Genomic DNA, 25,996 nt, shown 5'->3' on the forward strand with positions numbered 1-25,996 from the left:
TACTGTTGGATTTTCTTTACTCCTCCCAACTTAAATTCACATATATAAAAACTGATGAAGTCCATTTACATTCTGAATCTCAAATTTTCAACAGCCAAGTAATTATACTTATATGCAAAGTACATATTTCATATTTACTTGCCATAGAAAGAATGGAAATTAATAATTACTGTGATGTTTAAGAAAATGCTGTTGTAAAAATGTTAATTATGTTCTTCCCTCTTTTTAAAGTATATGCAGCTTTTTAGATGTAAATCTTTTGAAGGTTATTTTTGAAGAGATGTGATTAGTTTATTTCAGATTCAGCGAAGAGTAATTTCTCAGTAATCTCCTCAAAACTCCAAGCCAAGAGAGGGTCATTTTCTTTATTTTTCTCCATGTGGTCGGATTCGTTCTTGAGGAAGGCCTGATGCAGTAAGAGGATGCGTTTCACAAACTTCTAACACACGTTCGTAAACTGTCAACTAAAGACACCACCTCTGATGTGGATGGTTTCATTCAATCCATGTTCTACCAACTTTATGTCTTCTAGGTCATCTTTTATAATGCTAATCAAGTGACTAAGGCCTTCCTGTTGTTGTTTCAAATGCTAGAATGAAAGAAAATAGGACATATTATTACTCTATTAAACAGCAAGCTGCTCACAGGAAAGATTTTTAATAGCAATACATATTTAAACATTTGTACTACACATCTTTGGCTGATAACACTTTATGTAACCACAGTAAAAAGGATACAATTCAAAGTATAATAAAACCAAATATTTATGAATAGTATCTTAAATAGAAATGTTTTTGGATAGCTGTTTGCTTGTATCAACCTGTGATAAAGGTGTATTAAAACTCAAGATACTTAAATATTTGAAAACAGTTTAATGTGATACATAAGTTTGTTACGGTAATGGTTAAAGATTATTACAGTTGGTAACATTTTTAGGAGTCCTTCCCACCTGCTATGCTAAGGTATTGTTGTAATAGCTTTACTGATATTGTTTAATTCATTTAAAATCCTTTTGAGCACCTTTTGGGGTACTAGGATCATTTCTACTTTAAAGAAATTGTGCATAAGTAATCTGTCCAAGGTCATAAAGGTCATAAAATAGATGATAAGCCATGATTCAATCCCAAAACAGTGTACCGCTTTTCCTCATTTAAAAAAGGCTAGGGGGGGCTGGGGATTTAGCTCAGCGGCAAAGCGCCTGCCTGGCAAGCGCAAGGTCGTGAGTTCGGTTCCCGGTACCGGAGAAAAACCAAAAAAACAAAAACAAAAAAAAACAAAAACAAAAATAAAAAAGGCTAGGGGTGGGTGGGTGTTGGCTGAATGGTAGACTACTTGCGTAGTATGCACAAACTGGGCTCAAACTCCCAATACCACACACAAAAGATGTTTATATATTAACATATATAAGCTCTTTAGTATGGTCCTAGATTATGTGTTAGAATCTTCTGCCTCAGCTAATTTTATTGCCAAGTACTGCACTTAAATGATGCAATATAAATGAGTGTGTATTGCTACAAGCTTGGAAGTCAAGCTAGTTTTTAGTAATAACTATTCTACTGTATACAATATTGGATTTGTATAACATTTATACCCATCTAAACAAAATTCTCAGGGCCAGGTCAATAGTCATACCTAGTATGTTCCACAAAGTTTACCATCTTGTGGTATACTTCTTTAAAACAGTGATTAGACAGCTTTTATTAAGCCAATCTGTATTTATACTAATGAAAACAAGCTATAAAGTACTTCTCAAGTTTTTTTCATACAAAAATGAACCCTACAAAGGTGATTGGAGGCTTTGACTACCTCAGCCTCCACCCAGGTCCCCTTAGGGCTGAGAGAAATTTTAATAACTCAGTATAGTACATCTGTCATTTATATGTAGGTTGGGAAGGTATGATTCAGGGCAGCTGCTTCCCAATTTAACATACATATAGATCACTTTATAATGTCGATAAAATGCAGGTTAAGTAGATTTGGAATAAGAAGTGAGATTTGAGATTTCTAATGTCCTTCCTATTGCTGCTATTACGTATAGTTCTGGGTGGGGGAATGATGGTAGAAATGATTCACTTCTTAAAACTGTGGTAAAATAGGCAAAACATAAAATTTACTCTCTGAACCACTTTTAAGTTACAGTTCAGGGATGTTAAGTATTTTCACACTGTTGGGCAGAAAGTGCTACTGTCTGTAGAATTCCTCAAACTGAAAGTCTGAACCCAGTAAACAATCCCCATTCCCTTCTCCCCTGCCAATGACCATTCTCATTCTCTTTTAATTAGACTACTTTTGGTACCTGATAGAAGTATAATCATATTTTGTCCTTTTATGACTCGCTTATTTCACTTAGCATAACATATTCAAAGTCTACCTACGTGACAGTGTGTGACAGAATTTCCCTTTTAGGAAATACCCATTGTGTGTATATATATACACAGGATAGATATGTACACATTTGTCCAAAGACCCTTCTTTCAGCTTCCCTGCTCTGACAGCTGGGAAGTGCCACTGCCAGTCATATGGTAACCCTATTTTTATTTCATTTTGTTTGTATGTATGTATTTATTTGGTGGAACTGGAGATTGAACCCAGGGCTTTGGCCCTGGGCTACACCCCCTGAGGCCGTTTTTATTTTTTACATTGGGACAAGCATGTGCCACCATACCCAGCCTACTTTTAAATTTTAAAAGAACCACCTCACTATACAGGTTGCATCATTTTATGTTCCTCAGCAGCTTATGAAAGTTCTAGTTCCTCTACATTCCCACCCAACATTTTATTTTTGGATAATAGCCATCCTGATGAACATGAGGTGGTAAGCTCACACTTTTAAAAAGTACACCTTTGTACAACACTTACCTGCTTGATTTCTCGTAACAGATCTGCATCTATGTAATATCTTTCCTCAGATCTGACTGCTCCAAAGTGGTTCTGCATCCTGATTTGGGACATCAGTTCATTTAGTCGGCCCTAAAAACAAGTCAAAATGTAACTGCTAACAACAGTACCACTTCTAACAAAGAATGTTTTCTTTTCAAAGGATGGCTTCAGAATGTTAACTAAAAATTTCCAGCAGAAGTGGTGGCACACAGGAAGTTTGAGGCAGGAGGACTGCTGTGAGTTCGAGGTCAGCCTTGGCTACATATGGAGTTCAAGACCAGTTTGAACTACACAGCAAAACCCTGTCTCAAAACAACAAAAACAAAACAAAACATTTCCAATGGTCTCTGTATGCATCATTTGAAACAAGAGCACAAGCCAAAAGAATCATGACTAAGAGTTTACTTTAGAAAGGAAGTTTCAACAAATGCTTAATAAACACAGCTTTACAAAATTCTGTTTGAAGACTACTTGCTACTTTTCTGCAGATCTACCTGAATTTTCTACCTATATGGTCTTAGAAGTGCTTACCTTGAACTGAGTAGGTGCATTTAGTTCAGACTGAATTGTATCTAGCTGAACCCTCAACTGCTCTTCATCAGCTTGGATGGCATAACCACTCTTCCTTTGAATTTCCTGTTTGATTAGGACCTACACAAAGAAAGGCCATAAATACTAACAGAATCAACTCTTACGCAAGTTATTTTGTTACAATTAAGTTGTTGGAAGAAATCAGCTAGAAACTATACTAACACTATACAGTGGTACCTCAGTTCACAAACTTAATTTGGTCTACAATTTTGGAAAAGATGGTCACATTTGTGTTTGTGTCGGAAAAATGGCTGCAGTTGTGTTTGCCACCCAATGCAGATTGCAAACAAAAATTCTGCCAAACACTTCTGCTTGTAAACCAAATTGTTCACAAACACAAGTGCTTGTGAACCAAGGTACCATTGTAGTAGGGCTTAACATTGTGATTCAAATTATGTTTCCATCCATTTTTTTTTTCTTTTGAGACAGGGACTCACTATGCAGTTGAAGCTGGCCTTGAGTTCACTATGTAGCCCAGGGTGGCCTCAAACTCACAGTGATTCCTCTGCCTCTGCCTCCCGAATGCTGGGATTACAGGCATGTACACCTCTGTACATTTTAGTCAAGGAGAAGTATCACGTAAGTACACTCAACAACTAGAGTAGCAGTATGGAGAAAAGAGTAACAACTATTTTAAACCTATACATAGTTTCATGGCTTAAAAAACTACAAAAAAAGGCAACATTATACTAGTCTTAGATACTTGTAACCTTGAAGAATAATATAAATACGCAAATCTCTAATATTTAAGTTTTTTTGTTGTTGGTTTTTTGTTGTTCTTTTTTGAGGCAGGTCTCAAAATATAAATATATAAATAATAATAATAAATAATATAAAAACACAAATCTCTAATATTTAAGTTTTTTATTGTTTTTTTTTTGTTGTTCCTTTGTGAGACAGGGTCTCACTGTATAGTTCAGGCTGGCCTTGAACTCACTTTGTAGCCCAGGCTGGTCCTGAACTTGCAATGATCCTCCTGCCTCAGCCTCACGAGGGCTGGATTACAGGTGTACATCACCACAGCTGGCTCTAATATTAAGTTTAAATCCGTTTTATTGTACTTTTTCTTCAGATTACAAAAGCAGTCTGTACTGTTTGCTTGGTACTGAGGGCTGAACCCAGCATCTTCACACTGAATTACATCCCAGACTTTCTTTTATTTTGAAACATGGTCTGGCTAAGTTGCTTTCTAATCATTAATATTTTACAAAACATATTATATACATAATTAACACAATAAAATCTCATTAAACCCTTAGAGGTTTAACTTGTTATTTTGAATAGATGCATTTTTTCATACATTAATGACCTCTATTCAATACTTATTGTCTTGATGGGCACAGAACATTTTGTTTTATGAATTGTATACAGAACTCAGCTTGCAGATATAGATCCCCAAGAATGAAACTGCTTGGTTAAATTAAGTATGTACATTTTCATTTGTAACAGAAGCTACTAGACTGCTTTCTGAAAAGATCCTAAAAATTTATAGATTTACAACCACATGAGAGAGTACCTTTACCCTACATTCCTGTCAGTAGTGGTGATGTTTAAAATTTTTCAGTCTCACAAGTTTAAGGGAACTCATATTTATTCTTTAATTTGTTGGGTTTTCTTGTTTTGTCTTTGAGACAGGGTTTCACTATGCAATTTAAGCTGGTCTTGAACTCACTTTGTAGCTCAGGATGACCTCGAACTTGCACCAATCCTCCTGCTTCAGCCTCTTGGGTGCTGGCATTATAGGCATGCACCACCACACCTGGCCCAATTCTTTAATTTGTAATCCCTTGATTCCAAATACTTTGTAGCTGTTCATCTATAAACTGCCCTTACACTTTTCCTGCACTGCAACTGTTTTCCTGTCCAACTATAAAATTTCTTTGTAGAATATGCACATTAAAACTACAGCTAACATCAGTGCTATTTTCACATTTTCCTTTTTCTGAATTCGTGATTGTTGACACATGGCTTCTGGCATCATGCTTTTTACCTGCCTTTTTAGTACTAGGGATTGAACCCAGGGCCTTGTGCATGGTAGGCAAGCATTCTACAACTAGAACTATATCCCAAGTCTATTTTTAATTTTTTTTTTTTTTTTTTTGAGACAAGGTCTCAATAGGTTGCCTGGGCTAGTCTTAAACTGGTAATCTTCCTGCCTCAGCCTCCTGAGTAGCTGGGATTACAGGCTACTCAGTGGCAGCTTCTACATTTTTTGTTGTGTAATTTTTCTTTCTTACTAGGATTGAACTATATTCTCAGTTCTTTTTTGGGAAAAAAAAAAATTGACAGTCTTAGTTGTCCAGGCTGACCCTGAACTTGTGATCCTCTTTCCTTCACTTCCCAAGTAGCTAGAATTACAGGTATGTACCACGATGCCTAGCAAAATTTTCTAATTCTTACATAGTCAATTTTGTTCTATGGTTTCTGCTGTTCTGGTAAAGTGTCTCCCAATCCCTTGATTATACATGCAGTCTCACTAGTTTCTTAGAATTAAATCTCTATTACTTTTTTGCATATAATATACAGTGGTCTAATTTTATTTCTTCTGAATGGAAAGTCAGTTACTCCAGGATAACTTAATGAACTGAAATACCACCTCTGTCATACATATATCCAGATACACTTGTATCTGTTTATAGATTCTCTTATTCTGCTCCAAGGATCTTATGTCCCATCTTATGGCAATATAGCATTCATTTGATCACAAGAGGTTTAAAATACTGAGTCACAAGATTCAATCCCCAGTACCACATTAAAAAACAGAGGTGGGGTAGAGTATAGCTCAGTGGTAGATTTCACACCTGGTATATATAAGGTCCTAGGGTGACTGTCAACACTGCCCCTCCACACCCTCCAAAAAGATACAGAATATTTCCATTACCCAAAAAATTCCCTCTTGTTTCTCTCCTATTCTTGGGCCCTAGAACTAACTTACCTTGCGCATAATGTCATATAGAGGGAATCATGCATTATGGAGCCTTTATATCAAGCTTTTAAAATTTGGCATAATTTGCATCTTTTTTTTCCCTTCAGTACTGGGGATTGAACCCAAGGCCTTTGCACTGAGCTACATTCCCATCCCTTTTGTTTTAATATTTTGAGTCAGGATCACGCTATGTTGTCCCAGGCCAGGCTTAACCTTGTGATCCTCCTGCCTCAGCCTCCTAGAGTGCAGGAATACAGGTGTGTGGCATTGTGCCTGACAATCTGCGTTTTTAAATTAGATGTATCTGGTGCCAGCACTCAGAGGCTGAGGCAGAAAGGTCACAAACTGAAGCCCAGCCTGGGCAACTTAGCAACTTGATGAGATACTGTCTCAAAAAAAGGGAAGGAGGGATTTGCCTAGGGATGTAGTTCAACACAGAAGCCCTGGTTTCACTTCCCCAAACCACCTAAAAGACAGATACATCTATATCTCTGTTCATAGATTTCTTATTTGAGGTGAAAAAACAGCTATAAAGTGGTAGAAGTGCTCTGCAGAACAGTTTGGTAGTTTTCAAAAAAATCAAACATAGTGTTACCATAAACCCAGCAATTCTTATGTTTACACTTAAGAAATGGAAGCATGTGTGGACATATTAATAGCTCTATTTTTCATAATAGCAAAGAACTAGAAACCAAAATGTCCATCAGTTGATAAATATATAAATACAAATGTGGATATTCATAAAATGAAAATCAGCAATAGAAAGGAATAAAAGTACTGTTACATGCTACACTATGGTTGACCTTTGCAAACATTATGCTACAAAGAAGCTGGTATGATTCCATTTATATGAAGTGTTCAAAATAAGCAAATCCATTAACAGAAAGCTATTACCTAGAGCTGGTGGATTTAGAGTAAAATGAAGTAGCTACCAGTAACCAGGGAATTTATTTTTAAGGTGATGAAAATGTTCTAAAATTGATCATGGTCGTAGCTGCAGAAGTCTGAATGTATTACAAACATATGTTGGACTATATCATTTAAATTAGTGAATTATGCAGTACGTTGTATATCAGCAAAGCCGTTAAAAAATGTAAGAAAGTCATCTATACTTTTCCTCAATTGTCAAGAATAATTTGGAATTAGCACCTCATCAACTAGACAAACTTCAGCAAATAAATTATCTGGCCTTGGTATCTTCCTCTAATTTTTTTGGCCTCTTATTTTCTTACTGTTTTATACATCTGTGATAATGGTTTTTTTTTTTTCATTAACTTTGTATAAATATATTGCTCTTTCCCTTCTTTAGACTCAGAAGTCAGTCAACCACTTTGACCATCTCTTTGAAGAAACAGCTTTTTAATTCTAATTTTTTAAATGTCTCATTGATTTTACTTTTATCTATTTTTCTCTTAGTTGGTTTTTTCTGGGTTATCTTGATATTCTTTTTTTAATTTCTTAACTTTTTTTTTCATTTGATTTTTAAAACTGAAGACTTTTTTTTTTTTTTTTTTTGGTTTTTCTCCGGTACCGGGAACCAAACTCACGACCTTGCGGTTGCCAGGCAGGCGCTTTGCCACTGAGCTAAATCCCCAGCCCCAAAACTGAAGACTTTTTAAGCCTATATATTTTTTCTGAATACATCTTTTGCTGTGCCCCATTTGTTCTAAAATGTAGTATTTCTGTTTTCATGATAGTTTATGATTTCAGTTTTGTTGCCATTCTTTTATTTTCCCTCATTAACTTGGAAATTGTTGGTTTTCAACCATTAATGGTCACACTCCCTTTCTTGACACCTAAACTTGTTTTTCTATTGTTTGAAAGTTAGTATCAGTGATCTCATATGTGCCTTTCTTCACAGATCCTTCATTTCTTCACTATTTTCACCTACTCTCTCCCACTAAGATACAAACTTTCAGATATCTTCTCTTCACCCAACCCTGTAAGATCACTCCTTGAACTTGAAGGTTTTACTGAGAAAGTTTTACGCTTTCAGTTTCAGACTATTATTGTTTGACTCTTTTTTTCTATTAAAAGATCTATACTCAACACACATTTCATACATATCTTACAAATGTTTAGGGAAAAAAAATCTGATTACTACCTGTAAGGTTCTATGGGAAAGATCCATGAGTTTCCTCTTATACTGTGCGATTTTGGCCATACTTGTCGTCTGATTCTTTTGTAGCTCACTAATATCTTCAGATATGATCTGTTTTTTAAAAGTTAGGGTAAGTCACGTATGGATGTTACAGTTACTTATCACGTAGACCTATATGTATAGGCAAAGTCTAATTTTGAGATAAGCTTGAAAGTCACTTCTCAAAATACAAACTCCTTTCCTTTAATTCTGCATTTGTATTTCTTCCCTTATTATACATCTAAAAATTAAAAAGTAGCATTCAGAGAATTCTTTGGTGCTCCACAATATTTAGCGATGAGGCAATATACAGTAAAAATAACACATTTAGAAATAAGGATTGTAAGTAATATTATAGAATACAAACAACAACCAGACCTGAATAGAAAAATGTTAACATGATGACAGCTTGGGCTTTACAATTAGCCTTAAACCCACTGTTAGAAATTATAGTACAGTCTAAGGACTACTAATGGCTATGGCATTTTAAATTGTTCTAAAATTGATTCTAGTGGTTGCACAACTCTTTGAGGAAACTAAAAAATTACTGGATCATATATATTTTGTTTGTTTTGTTTTCTTGAGACAGGGTCTTGGTATGTAGCACAGGCTGGGCCTGAACTCACCATCCTACCTCTGCCTCCTAAATACTGAGATTACAACACATGTATGTCATGGTGCCCCACTGGATCATATACTTTTAAGTGGGTGAACTGTATGATATGTGAGTTTTGTCTCAATAAAAATGCATAAAAGAAAAAAGAGGGACATTACATAAATCTCCCAAGAAAATGCAATTCTAGATAAATATGTATCCAACAGAGATTCAAAATACATGAAGAAAAACCGATAAAACTGAAAGGAAAAAAAGACAAACTCAAAACTACAGTTGGAGACTTCAACTCTCCTAACAGTTGAACTGGCTGGCAGAAAAATCAACAATACAGAACTGAACAATACCACCAACCAAGTGAATCTCACTGACCCTAATGGAAACAGAATTTCTCCACCCAAAAATAGAATTTCTTTTCAAAGCCTCCTGGGTTTTAAAACCTTAATAAAGTTAAAAGAAGTGAAGGCCGGGTGTGGTGGTGCACATCTGTAATCCCAGCACTTGGGAGGCTGAGGCAGGAGGATCACTGTGAGTTCGAAGCCAGCGTGGGCTACAAGTTGAGTTCAAGGCCAGCCTGAACTGCATAGTGAAACCTTGTCTCAAAAAGACCCCCCCCCAAAAAAAAAAAGAATTCAACCCACACAACTCTCTAATCATAACAGAATTATACTAGAAATAGGCAACAAAATACAAGGAAAATCTCCAAACACTTGGAGATTAAACATACTTTTAAATAAGCTACTAGTCCAAAAAAAAAAAACCTCAGAAGTGAAAATGATTTCTTTATTCAAAATTAGTGTTTTGACTATCAAAAGTAGAAATATAAAATTATCAAAATTTATGGATTTCAGCTAAATAGGGCTTACAGGGAAATTAATAGCATTAAATGTTTATATTAGAAAAGAAAGGTCTTAAATCAATAAGCTGCTATCTTAAAAAGTAGAAAAATAAACCTAAAGCAAGCAGATTAAAAGAAATGTAAGACCTGAAATTAATGAAATTCAAAACAGGAAAATATACAGAAAAATCAACCAAAAGCTGATTTGAAACCATCAACAAAATTGACAAATACCTAATAAAACTTAGCTTCCTTAGTTTTACTTTGAAGGACTATTAAGAACTTTGGTCATATCCCAGTCACAGTACGGTACATAGTACATTTTAAAAATGATGCTGATAGGTTAAGTGTGGCCTAATATAATATACAACCTGGAAATTATGCACATGAGAAACCATGTTGAAGTTTTTAACTAGAAAAGAGAATTCTAAAGAGTAACTATGATGTTCAGGTATTTGTAGGCTGTCACAAAACAATGCCAGGGAAAATGGGTGTAAACTGTTAAAAAGAGAGATACAAGTTTAATGCAAGAAAAAAAAATTATATTAACAGAGCTGGTAGCCAGTGAAATGGATTCATGAAATGGTAAGGTCTTTATTACTCAGAAGTCTGAATGAAATCAGCATTCACTGCAGGAGAATATGCAGTTGACTTTTAAGCCCCTTTAAGTATTTGACTATAAGAATCTACTCTATAAAATTTCAAGTAGATTTAAGTAAATTTAGGAATTTAAATTTATTTCATCAGTGTAGAGTAATATACCAATGTAATTATGACAATCACAATCTTAATTATAGCCTTCATTTTCATAAGGCCCCACAAATAAAAGCATTCAATAAAGAAAATATGGAGTCACTGGCCAGAGCTGGAAATAAAGAGTCTAATTAAACTGCTAGCCCAGCAAATCTAAATTCACTGTTAATATATGTCAACTCCGATTTATTTACATGATTTGGGGCACTCTATTATAAAAAGGTGGTCTATAAAACTATCACTGTTAACTTCTTCTCCATAAGAAAAAATAGCACACATGGCAAAAAACAAGTAAATGTCTACAATCCCTTTCCTCCTCTCAGGGCTAGACAATGAAATGAACTGCTTACATCTAATCTGGTCTGATGCTGTTTAGTCATCTGATCTTGAACCTTCAGTCTTCGAAGAAGTTCTTTAAAACCCACCATGGGGACAGGAACTAACCTGAAGAAATGGAAGCAGTCAATTTTCAGATAGTAAGCCCATTATCATAAAATACGAGAAGTTAAGATTTTCACATAACATCATGTAATATTACAGCAAACTTCTAAATCCATGACTATGAAATCAACAACATTATAGTACAGAGATTTTATTCAACCTCCCTATTTTACATTCAACCTCCCTATTTTACAAACGAGGAAATATGTTTCATTCAAAAACCTGCATTACTTAAATGCAAATGTAAATAGGAGACTGGCACTCAGATTTCTTCATTCCTGGCTGTTTTTCACCACACTATGCTACTATACCATGGTAGATATATTTTTAAAGAGCAATGAAGACGAAAATTCCCCTCAAGTATAAGAATTACAATTGCCCAAGCGCACATTTGTTTGCTTCCCTCATAGGATGTTAGTTCATGTATAAAACAAAATGAAGATATACTTACTTTTCAGAATCAGGGTTATCCACCTTGGCTTGTTCCCAAATAATAGGATCAACACCTACCACAAAGAAAAAACATATTTTTCCAAAACTACTTTCTGTTTATATTTATATGGGAAAAATGTTCTAAAATATGACCCCAAAACTCAGAAGTGATCATAAAAAATGAGTGTCAAATATCTGTATAAAATTAAAAATTTCTGTTGGATAAAGCTTAAAAAAAATATGGACTGAAAGGAAATACCTATGACCTACAGAACCTCCAGAATAAAGAAAGAGCTCCTATGTGCCGGGAATATAGCTCAGCTGTGCAAGTGCCTGCTTGGCAAGAGCAAGGTCCTGAGTTTGATTCCCGGTACCAAAAAAAAAAAAAAAAAAAAAACAAAAAAAAAACAACCAATGAAAGAGCTCCTATGACTCAAAAAGAAAGATAAATAATTTTACAGAGCATAGGCAAAAGACATAAATAGATAACATAAAAAATACAAACATGGGCCTAATAAACATATGAAAGATGCTCAACTTTACTGGAAATCAGGGAAATGGAAATTAAAATAAATATTTTTGGGCTGGATATGGTGGTGCACACCTGTAGTCCCAGCACCCCCGAAGGCTGAGGTGGAAGGATGCTTAAGTTTGAACCCAGCCTGAGTAACTAAGCCACCTAGACGCTGTCTCAAATTTAAAAGGGCTGGGGATGTAGCATAGTGCAAAGTCCTTGGGTTCAATCTCCAGTACTACAAAAAGTAAAATATAAAAAGGCCATCAGTGGCAAAGGGGAGAGGGGAGAAAGCCTGAAGATACAGCTCAGTGCTACAGCACCTGCTGGCATGTACAAGATGCTGAATTCAATCCTCAGTACTCCCCTCGTGACAAAAAAAGACAAGAACTATTACACCTCCTTGCTATGAATGCAAAGAGTAGAGCTTTCTTTAGTGTCCAATTAGCACTCTGTAGCCCAGGTTGGTCTCGAACTCAAACTCGAACTCGAATTCGCAACAATCCTCCTGCCTGGGCCTCCTAAGTGCTGGGATTACAGGCATGCGCCACTATGCCTGGTTCAGAATCCATCTTAACGAGAATTACATATGCTCACATTTAAAATCACACATAGGCAAGCTGGGTGTGGTTGCACATACCTGTAATCCCAGCACTCAGGAGACTGAGGCAGGATGATCACCAAGAGTTTGGGGCTAACCTGAGCTATATAGTGGGTCTGAGGCCAGCCTGAACTATAGACACCCTGTCTCCAAAATAAATCAAATCAAATCAAATTGCAGATAACGCAGGAACAGAATATAACAAATCAATAGTTCTAGTGAAGGAAAATAAAGAATTATAACAGTCACCCTAGGACACCTAGAATCTTTTACAGTGAGAACACACTCAGGTTTTATTTCAGTACTCAGTTAAAAGTTAAACTAGGGGCTGGGGAGATAGCTCAGTAGCACAAGTGCATGCCTGGCAAGCACAAGTTCAAGTTCGATCCTGATTTTGATCCCTGGTACCGCCAAAAAAAAAAAAAGTTAAACTAGAAAAAAAATTAAAATTTTACAAAAATACCTATGGATAAATAGGCTACAGACTATTTCTTTTAGTTCATCATTTTCCAAAATTTCTAAAACATGTAACTATAGAACTTCAATTATATGAAAAAAAGAATATTGGTATGTACAGTTATTCAGATTCATATTTACCAAATAAGCAAACATGTGATAAGCTCATATTGGTTTTATGAACACTAATAACCAATTACCCTCACAAAAGAGGGGGAATACTTAATTATTTCTAAATTTTTCATTTTCTCAACTCTATGACTGTAGAAACATACCAGCAGGAGGATTCTGTAAAAGTTGCTTGATCTGTGCAGGAGAAAGTTCTGTTCTAGTCATAGAGAGGGTTACGCCAAGTTGCTGCAGTTGTGTTTTTATACTGGCTTGTTCAAAATGGGCATACAGTGTTGTAGCCGGAACTCTTCTTGAAGTACCATTTGGAGAACGCTCAACAACATAAATGACAACTTCTGTCCTGAGGAAAATAACCAATTTATAAAATACTGAGTATATAATGCACAGCACATGATTTTTTAAAATTAAATGTATTGGTACAATTTAAATATATATGATCAAATTCATCGTAAGAGATCTGTACCTGTACATATCTTGATTCCTCTTTTTTTTCCCATCTCCCACCTGTCCCTTCATCCTCTCTTCTCCTCCTTATTTACAAATCTTTGGTTTCCATTTTATCCTTCTTTTCTCATTTTTTTTTTCACAGCATATGATTTTATAAGGGTGCTAATTAAATTCAGAAATGGATTTTTACAAGAGAATTACTTTGTTCCTAAGACTTAGAAAATAAACGGGTACTTCAATGATAAAATAAGGAAGGTAAATAAGATAAAATTTGTATAGTCTCATATAAATATTAGTATTTTTTCCAGAATTGGGAAGTACCTTGGAGATTCTGCTGAAATTTATGGGGTGTTTCTGTGCAATTAAGGCCCAAGAAATAAAATCTGTTTCAGTTATTGTATCTCACTAATCATAATTCCTCTAACCCTGTACGTCCTAAAACAAGTGTCTTGCCACTAAGACTAAAAATTATACATGGGACAATGGATGTAAAGCAACTGTATTTTATGAACATAGATAGGAATCAGTTAATAAAACTGTCCAATAACATCTCTGTGGTACTCATTTTGCACAAAGCCATACGATTCAGATCCTGGACCTGAATGAAATTATTAGCATCTAGTAAAAAATGCAAAGTAATGAAAAACTTTTCAACAAACTTTTCTAATGTTAATTTAAGAAATTAAAAATCTGCTCTGGTAGTTAATTTGTACTTCAGCAACAAAAAACGCTGCTGATCACTCTCTTTGGATCAAAACACAAAGAAATAAACAATACATTTAGTATACTTACTGATCATCTGGCAATGTTTTAATACCCTCTACATTTACAGCAAGGGTCTGGTTTCCTCCCAAAACTTTATGTAACGACTCGACCAACTGCTGTTGCTGGCTTCGAATATCTGTTTCTTTTTTGTTGAAAACTAAAACCACTAACCCATCTTCATCTTTGTTATTAGGCATACAACTATAACCTACAGCCTGTGAAATGACAAATAAATAATATCAAAAATATGTACAGATCTTAAAAATCAAGTGGTTAATATTACTAGCTTAATATCCATTAAAATGAGAAAAAAAATAACAATGGTAATGAACGCAATAGCTCTTCCTACCATTCTGTATCCTAGGAATCACACAATTATGTACAAAGAAAAACTCTATTGCCTAAGAATAACATAAACATATAGTGAAATTAACATTTCACCTCAAGACAGTAATTTAAGAGCTTTCTCCTCTGAAGAATTTCTGTGTTTATTATTGCTGGCTGGGTTTCTGTGAACCACTGAAACAAACAAGTCATTATAAAAATGACTGCCAAGCCAAGGGTGGTGGTGCATACCTATAACCCCAGCATTTGAGAAGCTGAGGCAGGACTGCTCAAGTTCAAGGCCAGCCTATGGTAGATACTGGGACCCTGTCTCAACATCCTACTCCCATACCATAAAAACCATAGAACAAATGTATTTATTTCATCATGTATCTGATCATAGAATCTTTTTTTAAGACTAGGGATCAAACTCAGTCTTACACATGCTAGGGATGTGTTCTGCCACTGAGTTACATTCCCAGCCTTTGATTTGAAGAAACTTAGTTTTAGGTAAATGACTTACAAACACTTTTAAAGGATAATGATACCGTCATGTTAGAAATACTATGGAACAGCTATAGTTTTATGGCTTTTTTTTTTTTTTGAGATAGGGTCGCACTGTGCAATTCAGGCTGGCCTTGAGCTCACTTTGTAGCCCAGGCTGGTCTCGAACTCACAAAGATTCTCCTGCCTTCTGAGTGCTGGGATTATAGGCGTGTGCCACCACACCTGGCATTTTATAGTTTTATGTAGCAGAAAACTTTATAAATCAGGTTAGGTTTTTTATATAATATTAAATATGACAATACCTTGCTGAAAATCAGTCTCTTAGATAAAAGATTTTGGTCCCTTGTTACCACTCATGCAAAACTTTTTAAAAGTATTTAAACTCACCCACGTATATAATATGCATTTTACCATATGTATATTATATACTAACTTCTTTAAAAAGAAAAAATTTAAATTGTATGTAACATGTCTATATATCACTAGACATAAATATTAAAACTTCAATTAATGCATTTAAGATATGTAAGTTCAATGTCCCTAATCTGAAAATTTGAAACCTAAAAGTGCTCCAAAGTCTGAAATTTTCTGAGGATCAAAACATGATGCCACCAAGTGGAAAATACCACACCTTACCGCGTGACAGGATACCGTGAAAATACAAGTGCACTAAAAATCCTGTTTGAAGATGCCTTTTGTTATGTGCAGAAGCTGCATATAATATATACATGAATTCTGTGTTTAGACTCAGGTCCCATCCCCAAGATCTCAGATGTATATGCAAATATTCCAAAATGTAAGAAACTTCTGATCCCAGGCATTTCAGATGAATCACTCAACCTGTACTTTTGCTAGCGATGAGACAGAATGACCATGTTTTGTTGTTTAACCAAATTCCTTTTTTTTTAATAATTTTTATATTTTGAAAAAGTACAGTCATACCATGTTTAAGGCACAAAGTGCTAAAGAACAAAGCAACTGCTTTCTTGATGTAATTTTTAATCTAAACGTCATGTTCTCTCTTATATATACTCCTCAAATGAAGATAGTAATACCTTAAACCGGCAAAAAGGATTTTCTTGTGTGAATTCCACTGGTGGAATATTATTGTTGAAATATCCTTTTCCTGTTCCCCAGAAAGCCTGCAGTTGATTCCATTTTGCTAAAATAGCATCTCTCTCATCTCCCAATAGTGTTGGAGCAGAAAGAGCACTTGCAGTATTTATCAGCTGGTTGGACTGGGTAGGAGCTTGTGTAGGCTGACTGAAGAGACCACCTAATGCTATAAAACAAAACAAAAACAAAACCAAAAAAGCTTAGATTCTAGGTGTGGTAGGCAGAATATTGCCCCCCAAGATGTCCATATCCTAATGTACAGAACCTACACATGTTGTGTACCAAAAGGGACCTTACAGATGTGACTGAAATTAGGCATGCTATGATAAGATTATGCTAGATTATAAGGGTGGGGCTCAATGTAAGCAAAATCACAAGTGTCGTTTACAATGGAAAAGAGCTCAGAGCTAGTGAGATCTGCAGATACTAGGCTGTTGGCTTTAAATATGGAAGAAAGGACCACAAGTCAAAAAAGGTATGGAAGCTCTAGAAGCTGGAAAAAGTAAGGGAACGAATTCTCCCCCAGTGCCTCCAGAAGAAATACAGTCCTGCCAACACCTTGATTTTAACACAGTGAAACTTATTTCTGGATTTATGATCTCTAGAACTATAAAATAATAAATTTCTGTTGCCTTAAGTCACGTGGTAATCTGTTACAGCAGAAGTAAGAAGCTAATATACAGCCAGGCATGGTGGCTAGCACTATGGGAGGCAAGGCAAGAGGACTGAAAGTTTGAGTCCAGCCTGCGGAACTCAGCAAGACCCTGCCTCAAAATAAAAAAAGGGCTGGGGATGTAGCTCAGTGTAAAGACCCTAGGCTCAAGCTCTGAGTACAGCTAAAACAACAACAAGAAAACACAAAGACAAAATAAAAAAGCTACCACCACCACCACCACAATAACAACAAAACAAAACCACTAGAACATACATCAGTATTAAACTCACTTTACTAATGATGCTATCAATACAACTAATACCACCACATTCACACAGCCCCCCCAAAAGAAAAGGAAATACTACATATAGACATGAAAAAGTGAAGTTTGTAAAACTGACAGGTTTTAAAAAAAAAAAAAATGTATACTCGTGTTATATTTCTATTATATCAAGTCTCAGGTTGATGCTACTAGGCCTATTAACTCTGGATGAAACCTGCTTATCGTACTTTTTAACAAAGGGAAAAACAAGTCTAAAAGCTTATGACAAAGGCACCTAGCTAGATATTAACACTATTGTATGTTCTTTGTACTTAATTTTGGTTACCCTTTTTTTTTCTAGCAAATGATACTGGTTTTCTGTTTATAGCAGCAATACAGATTTTCTTAAAATCATTTTTTAATATTTAAGAGTAAACAGAGCTAAAGAAAATTCCCAAGCAATAAAACGGTATGTAGCTAAAGATAAAAAAATCCAAAAAACCATGAAGACCTAAGTTGACCTGAATTTAAGTTCCCTTTCAGCCTTAAAGATTGAAAGTACCAGCAGGTGTGGCGCTCACCTGTAATCCCAGCACTCGGGAGGCTGAGGCAGGTGGATCGTTGTGAGTTCGAGACCAGCCTGGGCTACAAAGTGAGCTCAAGGCTAGCCTGAACTGCATTAGAGAGACCTTGTCTCAAAAAGACAAAAAAAAAAGATTGAAAGTACCTAAGATCCATGAGGCTTCTACAGAAATAGAGGGGATTCCTTTTACCCCCCCGAAGAGTACTAACTCCCAAATGGGCTATACAAAATTTGGAACAAATGGACCAGAAGTCAGACACTTGAATCCCGGTTTACTATAAGCCAGTGGTGGCAAACCTACAACACGCATGCCGCAGGGGGCTGTTTGTAACACCAGAAGCTCTAAAATGCTAGCCATCACTTCTATAAGCATATTGTACCTTCTCAGAACCCTGTACCCTCAAAGAAAATCAACTTCTGCCCAACACACATACTCCTTGAAGAGTCCTTCTGTTTAGATTTCCCAATCCAGTCTCTCTTGATGTTCATACACACACATACTAATTCACTAGGTAATCACGCAACAAATACTAAGTATCCACCAAGTGTCAAGCACAGAGTTAAATAGAAAGGATTTAGTGGCAAAAAGACAAGCTTCTTTGAACAAACTAAGCACATCAAACAAATAATAGCAACTGTGATAAGTTCTTGAGAGAAATGCAAAGGCTACGAGAAGTACTAAAGAAGGGAGCTAATCAAGTCTGAGAGAGGTGTTCAAGAAGAGGCTGTCTCATTACAACTTCAAATCACGCCTCAGGAAGCGGTCAGCTCAACCTTGGGGAAGAGGTAGACAAACAGCATGTGCACAATCTCTGTGAAAAAGGGAACTGGCAAACTGGCAAATGCAATAAAGAGTACTAAAAGATGAGGTAAGAAAAATGCACTGGGGTACTAAATGGCTCCCATTTGCCAAAAACATGACAAGGGGAGCATCAAAAAGAGTAACAAATGTTACTAACTGAAATATAGTTAGTAATGCTCATACAGTCAAATAATAAGTTTTTACAAGTAGAGATTTTAAAAAACTACTGGGTGCAGCACCACGTGTCTGTAATGTCACAATCAGTGATGGTGAGCCTTCTAGAGCTTTGCCATAGCCTCACCACCACTTGTCTAGTTATGTAGGAGGCTGGGGCAGAAGGATTCTAAGTTCAAGGCCAATCTGGGCAACTTAACTAGACTTGTTTTAAAAATTTTAAGCAGTGGAAGCTATGTAGTTCAGTGACTGACTACATTCATAGCATGCTCAAGACCCTAGGTTCAACCCCTAGTACTGCCAAAAAATAAGTTAAAAATTTCGATTCCAATTCCTTGGACACCACAGATCTCATTACAAAAAAATCACCGATTAGAATTTGTCCTGCCTTTCCCATACAAATTGTGTATCAAGAGTGATCAGGTAGGCTTGGGGAATGACGAAAAAGTTTCTGTTACAAACACGTTTCAGTATGGAAGGAAGAAATTAAAAATTACCATTTTGTAATTCCTAGTAAAACGAAAGACTGAGGCAATGATCCTGGAATATAATGCTCAAATAGCACCAGATTCAAAACTTCAGTTTTCCTAACAAAACTACATACAATCACAATTACTCACAGTTAGAAAGAATTATTTCAGGAAACAAAAACACTTCATTTTTACTTTCCTTACTACTTGGAGGATTACAGAAAAGATGAATGACCAGAATATTAGAAATAATTCTAATACTATTATTTTCTTCATTCTACTGGTTAGGCAATCCTTGAAGTCCCTACTTTTTTTTTTTTTTTTTTTTTTTTTTTTCTCCGGTACCAGGAACTGAACTCACGACCTTGCGCTTGCCAGGCAGGCGCTTTGCCACTGAGCTAAATCCCCAGCCCTCTGAGGTGCCTACTTAATAAGCCATTTAGCCAATTGTCAAGTTACCTATGAAAAATGAAACAAAAGTGATTTTAAGGTGTTGCAAAATGTAAAGTAAAATAAAACACTACATAAAAAGTCAGGGCTGGGGATGTAGCTCAGCGGCACAGTGCCTGCCTGGCAAGCATGATGTCCTTGAGTTCAATTCTCAGTACCAAAAAAAAAAAAAGTCAAGGAAGTTGAATTTTTATGTTCCTATCCTGAAGTAAATTAATCCATTAAGGATAACCCTGGCACCCACTGCCAGACCAGCAAGTAGGTAAGCCATCAAAGAGTAACACCAGGCCTGCATCAAAAAGCTTTGGGAGCTAATGTAAAAGGTTTGCACTGGCCAAAGATGGAACCATTTAAACATAAGAATGTCTGCAATGGATTAAGAAATTAACAATGTAAATGCCTGACTTTGACATTAAAAAAAAGTTGCAGCTAGGTGTAGTGGCACACACCTGTAATCCCTGTACTCTAGACAACCAAGGCAGGAAATCCCAAGTTTCAGCCTAGTCTGGCAAACTTAATGACTCAGCGAGACCCTACCTTAAAATTAAGGGTTGGGATATAGCTCAGTGTGAAGGTCCTGGGTTTAATCCCTAGCGCCACTAGTTAACTAACTAAACTAATTAATTCTTTGTATTTCACAATGCAAGGAAACCAATTCTTTATTCTAAAAAGTAGGAAAGAATCAACCAAATACAGTAGTACATTGGTTCATGAATGCTTTTGTTTGCAAACAATCTGGTTCACAAACAGAAGCATTTGACACAATTTTGTTTCTGTTTGCAAACTCCACATTGGGTGACAAATGTGGCCATCTTTTCCAAAATCGTGGAACAAGTTTGTGAACTGAGTAGGACTTTTTCATCATAGATACAGTCCAACAAATAAAGAGGAATCAAAGTGAAATAGCACCATTTTTTTTAACCCTTAATGAATCTAGGTAATGATCACTAATGGACATTATATACCTCTTGATAAAGAATATACTACCAAGTGGCTCATGTCTGTAATCCCACCACTCAGGAGGCTGAGGCAGGAAGACTGCTGTAAGTTGAGGCCAGCCTGGGTTACAAAGTGAGTTCAAGGCCAGCCTTAACTGCATAGTGAGACCCTATCTCAAAAAGACAAAAAACAAACAAACAAGAATACACTACCAATAAAGTAGTCTTCAAAACAAGAAACTGAAATATATCAATATAAATAAACCCCTAAAACTCCTTCAACTCTTAAGAAATACAAAACATAAAAGAATATGTTAAAATATACCACAAGAATGCAATCAGTAAAGTGCTGAGTGGAAACACTCTTAAGTGATATTTTTTCAACAAATTGAAAAATTAAAGAGATAAAAGGGGGACCTACAAGACTATTTACATGAGTGACAAAATTATTATTATTTTGGGGGGTGTACTACAAACCAAACACAGGTCCTTGTGCTTACCAGGCAGGCACTGTGCCACTGAGCTATATCCCTGGCCCTTGAGGATCAGAATTATTAAGAAAAATACGGAAACGATCATAAAAGTCAAGGCTGCATAGGGGCCAGGGATGTACAGCAGCACAGTGCCTGCCTGGCAACCACAAGGCCCTGGCTTCAACTCCTGGTACCGGGAAAAAAAAAAAAAAAAGAAGACTGCCAATTCCTGTTGGGGAACTGAATGCAAGGGGCTCACCAGGGTCCATTCTCCTGAAGTGTTCCCAAGGGTGCTCACCTTATATATAATTCAGTGAGCTGTACTGTGTTACTTTTAACAACAACAAAAATATTTTAATGGAATGATTCTAAACGTAAGGACCATATAATCCTAATCATGCCAACAGCTGCTGTCATATACAAACATAAAAGATAGCTTTTGGAATCCTTTCAAATATACTTATAATCCTTAAAATATAAGGTAACAGTGCACTCAGTAATGTTAGCTATCACTGTTCTATGGGTTTATATTTGAAGACAAAAGCCTCATACTTACTAGACTGTTGCTGCTGCTGCTGTTGCTGCTGCTGTGTATTAAATCCTCCAAATCCCAGTCCAGTTCCCAAACCAGTACCTAAACCAGTACCAGTTCCCGCTGTGGTGCCAAAACCGGTACCGAATCCAAAACCCTTGTTCTGAGTACCACCGAAGAGTCCTTTGAATGGAAAGGTGGAAGGAGTTACGTCAGTTAAAAAAACTTGACCTTTACCAGATTTACTTGTACAAATGACCCAAGACAGCCTCTTACCAGTAGTGCCTGTGTTAGCTGGGGCAGAAAAGCTGAATGCAGAACCTGCAGTTGTAGATGTTGTCCCAAATCCTCCAAACCCACCTAGTTAAAAAGAGGAAAAACAGAAAGGAAGATTATTTTGTGCACATGAAAGCAATTTATTTTTCAAGTCCTTTTCTAAGTAATTGCTACATATAAAGTCAAAATATAATTATCTGACCTTTTTCTACTTTCAATGTAAATTTCTGAAAAACTATACTAACCAAGAGATCAGTATACTGCAAGAAATAAACAACTAAGTATTTTAAAAAGAAATACTGCAATGTAATACACCTTTCAACTTAATATATTTACCAAAATATATTACACCTATTTACATAATTCTGAAATAACAAGGTATGTACATTTAGTTTACAGATTCCAAGTTCAAATGCCTACCAGATTTAGACTAATAAAAGCTATGAGTCAAGTAGGTATTTACTGACAAGTAGAACTGTTTGAAGTCAAGTTTTGTAAAATGGCAGCAATTACTAAATTCTAGCAAATTACTGTTACAGAAAAATGGTAGTTTATACAGTTTATTTCCATTTCCCTCTACAAGAAATAAGAAATCTGGATTTTCTATGTAAAATTTATAGGGGCTTTTTGTTGTTGTTTGTGGGATTTTTTGTTTTGTTTTGTAGTGCTGTGACTGAACCTATGGTCTCACTTATGCTCAGCAGGCCAAGTATTCTACCCATTGAGCAACACTCTTAGCACAAATTTTATAGGTTTTTAAACACTAATTTAACTTATCTTTTGCAACTAATTCAAATGTTTTAAAATAGTGTGCCAAGCATATGTCAGCAGACTGTTGCTACTTTGTAATCTTGACTTTGGTAAATTAATTCGTATCTACATTAGCTTATATTTCTAATTAAGTCTATCTATGTTAAGATAAGTAACCTTTCCAAAGAAACATACCAATACATATGTACGTCTACTCAATCAGAATGTGCTTTCTGAAGGATGATATAAAGAGGAAAACAACAGAAGTAGTGGTAGGGAAGGTGAGCAGGGTTACTGCAGGCCTCAGTACCACAGTGTGGGGACTGACAAATTTCATTTTTTATAAAATCTGGAAACAAAGTTAATCTTCACTACATCTAATAACATATGAATGGAATGGAATGGTAGCCGATCTAAAATCTTTTTTTTTTAACATCTTTGGCTGATTATCAATGTGGAATCAAAAAGACTTTCAAGGCAAATATTTCAACTATTAATGCCAAATTATACTTAGGGTTTTCTGAGTTCTAACTGTAATCTCATATTTCTAGTGACAACACAAATTCATCATTGTAACATAAAAGATGTAAAACAAAAACACAATCACTTGATTGGTCTGATTTGGAAAATTACTCAGAGTAGACTGCATATTGTATATGAAGACCCAAGCACAGTCTGTTAACTTACAGGGTTTATTGTAGTACTGCAAACAAAACATCCTGATAAAAGCCACTGAAAGTATTAAGTACTATTTTTGGTCCCATTACCACAGAATAACAATGATACAATCTAAACTGGCTACACAATAAAAACACTAGTCAGTATCTTTATCACCCACCACAATATCACAAATGCTTTATTAATAATAGTGGGTTTGCATGGATGCAAAATAAGCATTTCTATCAGCCCTGTTGAAATCTAAGTAACGTATAAAAGTAATTAAAAACATCTTTGGATTATTACAACTCAAAATTTAACAGTGATCCCTCCAAATGAACATGAAATCAAGCAAATATCAACAGGTTTATTTATTACTGTTGAATTATGAGCTGGATAGCTTTACTCAGAAGCACAAATTTCCAAGTAAGGTTTTACCCAGTGCCAATTTTAAGCAAATATGGAAAAGTAAACATTCCAAAGGATAATGATATGAACACTTTAAATGTATCTTAATAGTAAAGGGTTGTTTTATCTTTGGAAATTTCAAGTATTTTTCAACTCTCATGCTAATGTAATATTCACACTGGAAAGCGAAGGAACAAAAAGCCTGACTTTCCAAATGAGTTTCAGGAAGTAAATGTTTACCATATGCATATAATTGGCATGGGCATAAGTAGCATAATGTAAAAGAATATGAATGATAAATTCATATACGAGCAGCTGATGAACAAGATTATTCCATGAGGTCACTGTACAGTATATGTAAACCTACTTTAAATTTGGAAAAATATTAATTATAGCTTGCATTTTGCAAAATTTTTAATAAACTTTAAACAATCCATAGATTATTTAATCCTCACAACTCTTTTTCAATGCAAAGCTACCTACACTACCTTTTATAGCAATGTTATCTGAGAAATTAATTGTTCTTTGAGAATTTCCCAGTAAAGAATCCAGTAAAGAGAAATACAGTAAAGAGTTAGAGATTCTATAATTATGTTTTACGGAATGGGTCCCAATCTGGTGAATTCACTACAGAAATACATTATTATCATACAGCTTAAAAAATAAGGCAGATTAATGCTGTTCGTATAAGACTTGTTTCTCTTAGAAACAACAAAGACAATGATATCCTGATGAAAAATGCAGGAAAAAAATGAAGTGACTGCAGGAGTCCAAGAATCCCAGGAAAAGGGGCCTGACTAGTAAGCTTACACTTTGGAAGATATATCTAATAATTTGAAATATACATTATTTACAAAATAAGAATTCGCTTAAACTTATCATTTGGAAGATATCTATTCAGTTAAAGGCAAATTTAATAAGGAAACACTATAACTTGCAGGAACTTCCAAAACTTTTATCTCTTAAGACAATTTTAAAAAATGCTTTTTGACATTAGGAAATAAATTTCCTTCCCTCTCTAGACAAGTCATTGTTCTTTCCCAAACTCCAGGGATCACGAGATATTCTTGGACTCCAGCTCCCAACACTCGTTACACGTACGCCCCACAGTATCTACCTGCACTTGCCAGACTGTTACCAAAATTGAACGGAGTCGCCGAGGTAGTAGAAACACCGAAATTCCCAATATTAAAGTTCACTGCAGGGTTAGCAGTTAATCCGAAACCCCCAAAATTAAACCCACTGGCGGTGGAGTTGGCAGTCTCAAGCCCACCAAATCCTGATAGGCGTGTAGGCGGAGAAACAAAAGTTTTAAAGGGGGGAGGGGGAAGAAGAAAGAAGAGAAAAAGCAAGATAAGGATTAGAAGAATCAACCAAAGGTTTCACAGGAGAAAATAAACTTGACTTCGTTCCAAACAAGAAAGCAGAGGAGGCGGGGACAGAAGGAAGGACCGGGAGGGTGAACCCCACCACCAGGGGCCCTCGGGGCTGGCCCCGACCCGCCGCAGGGCAGCCCCGGGTCCCCAGGCCTGTGCTCGCCGCACCCGCGCGAGCTCCCGCCAGCTCCGGAGGCTGGGGCGGGAGAGTCTCAGCACGGGGAAGGGGGAGCGCCTCCACCCTCTCCGAGTCGACCTCCCAGCAGAGGGCAATCTGCCGCGCGGCAATGGGGCGTCTCTGGGACCAACGAACCCCCAGCTGGATCTCGAATACCCCCGCCGCCCCTCAGAACCCGCTCGGCCGCCGCCCGCCTTCTCCGTGCCCCTAAAGTCTTCTGCGCGGTCGGGAGACCTCCCCCCCCATGCCCACGCCGCAGTCTAAGACTGAGGGACAGACACAAGTCATCTAACCCTTCTGGGGCAAGAACTGGGTACAGAACTCACCCGCGGGTGCTGCGGTGGCTGCAGCGGTGCCCGAGGTACCCGAGGGAGTCCCAAAATTGAAGGCCATGTCGCGGGAGCTGGGGACCGAAGCCTGGGACCGTCGCGACGCGACACTCAGTGCGTTCTTCTTTTCCGTCCGGCAGGGAACCGGCCCGCCCAGCCGCGGAGTTCCGCTCAAAAGGCGAACACGGACCTAGGGTGTGCTGGGTG

At 36.5% G+C, this 25,996-nt stretch overlaps 1 protein-coding gene across 1 annotated transcript; it reads right to left on the bottom strand.

Annotated features, from left to right (window-relative positions):
• Nup54 (nucleoporin 54kDa) lies at positions 1 to 25,941 on the bottom strand. Its single transcript, XM_005388180.2, has 12 exons — positions 25,787 to 25,941; positions 22,092 to 22,175; positions 21,840 to 21,998; positions 16,416 to 16,642; positions 14,557 to 14,744; positions 13,461 to 13,657; positions 11,634 to 11,688; positions 11,092 to 11,185; positions 8,502 to 8,609; positions 3,412 to 3,531; positions 2,860 to 2,970; positions 1 to 589 (listed from the first exon to the last, which is right to left on the bottom strand). The coding sequence occupies exons 1-12, from the start codon at positions 25,851 to 25,853 to the stop codon at positions 461 to 463; spliced, it is 1,539 nt and encodes a 512-aa protein (XP_005388237.1). The 5' UTR covers positions 25,854 to 25,941; the 3' UTR covers positions 1 to 460.
• Between the last annotated feature and the right edge of the window lie 55 nt (positions 25,942 to 25,996).

Source organism: Chinchilla lanigera, unplaced genomic scaffold (assembly GCF_000276665.1).
Source record: "Chinchilla lanigera isolate Chin_1 unplaced genomic scaffold, ChiLan1.0 scaffold00032, whole genome shotgun sequence".
Classification (NCBI taxonomy): Eukaryota; Metazoa; Chordata; class Mammalia; order Rodentia; family Chinchillidae; genus Chinchilla; species Chinchilla lanigera.

Bases quoted from the DNA above. Each gene is read 5' to 3' on its own strand.
- Nup54 (XM_005388180.2), bottom strand. From the start codon at position 25,853: ATGGCCTTCAATTTTGGGACTCCCTCGGGTACCTCGGGCACCGCTGCA. The intron at 21,999-22,091 runs GTAAGAGGCTGT...TTCCATTCAAAG, and splicing joins AGCTAACACAGGCACTACTG to GACTCTTCGGTGGTACTCAG. The intron at 14,745-16,415 runs GTATTACTATCT...GTCATTTCACAG, and splicing joins ATCCTTTTTGCCGGTTTAAG to GCTGTAGGTTATAGTTGTAT.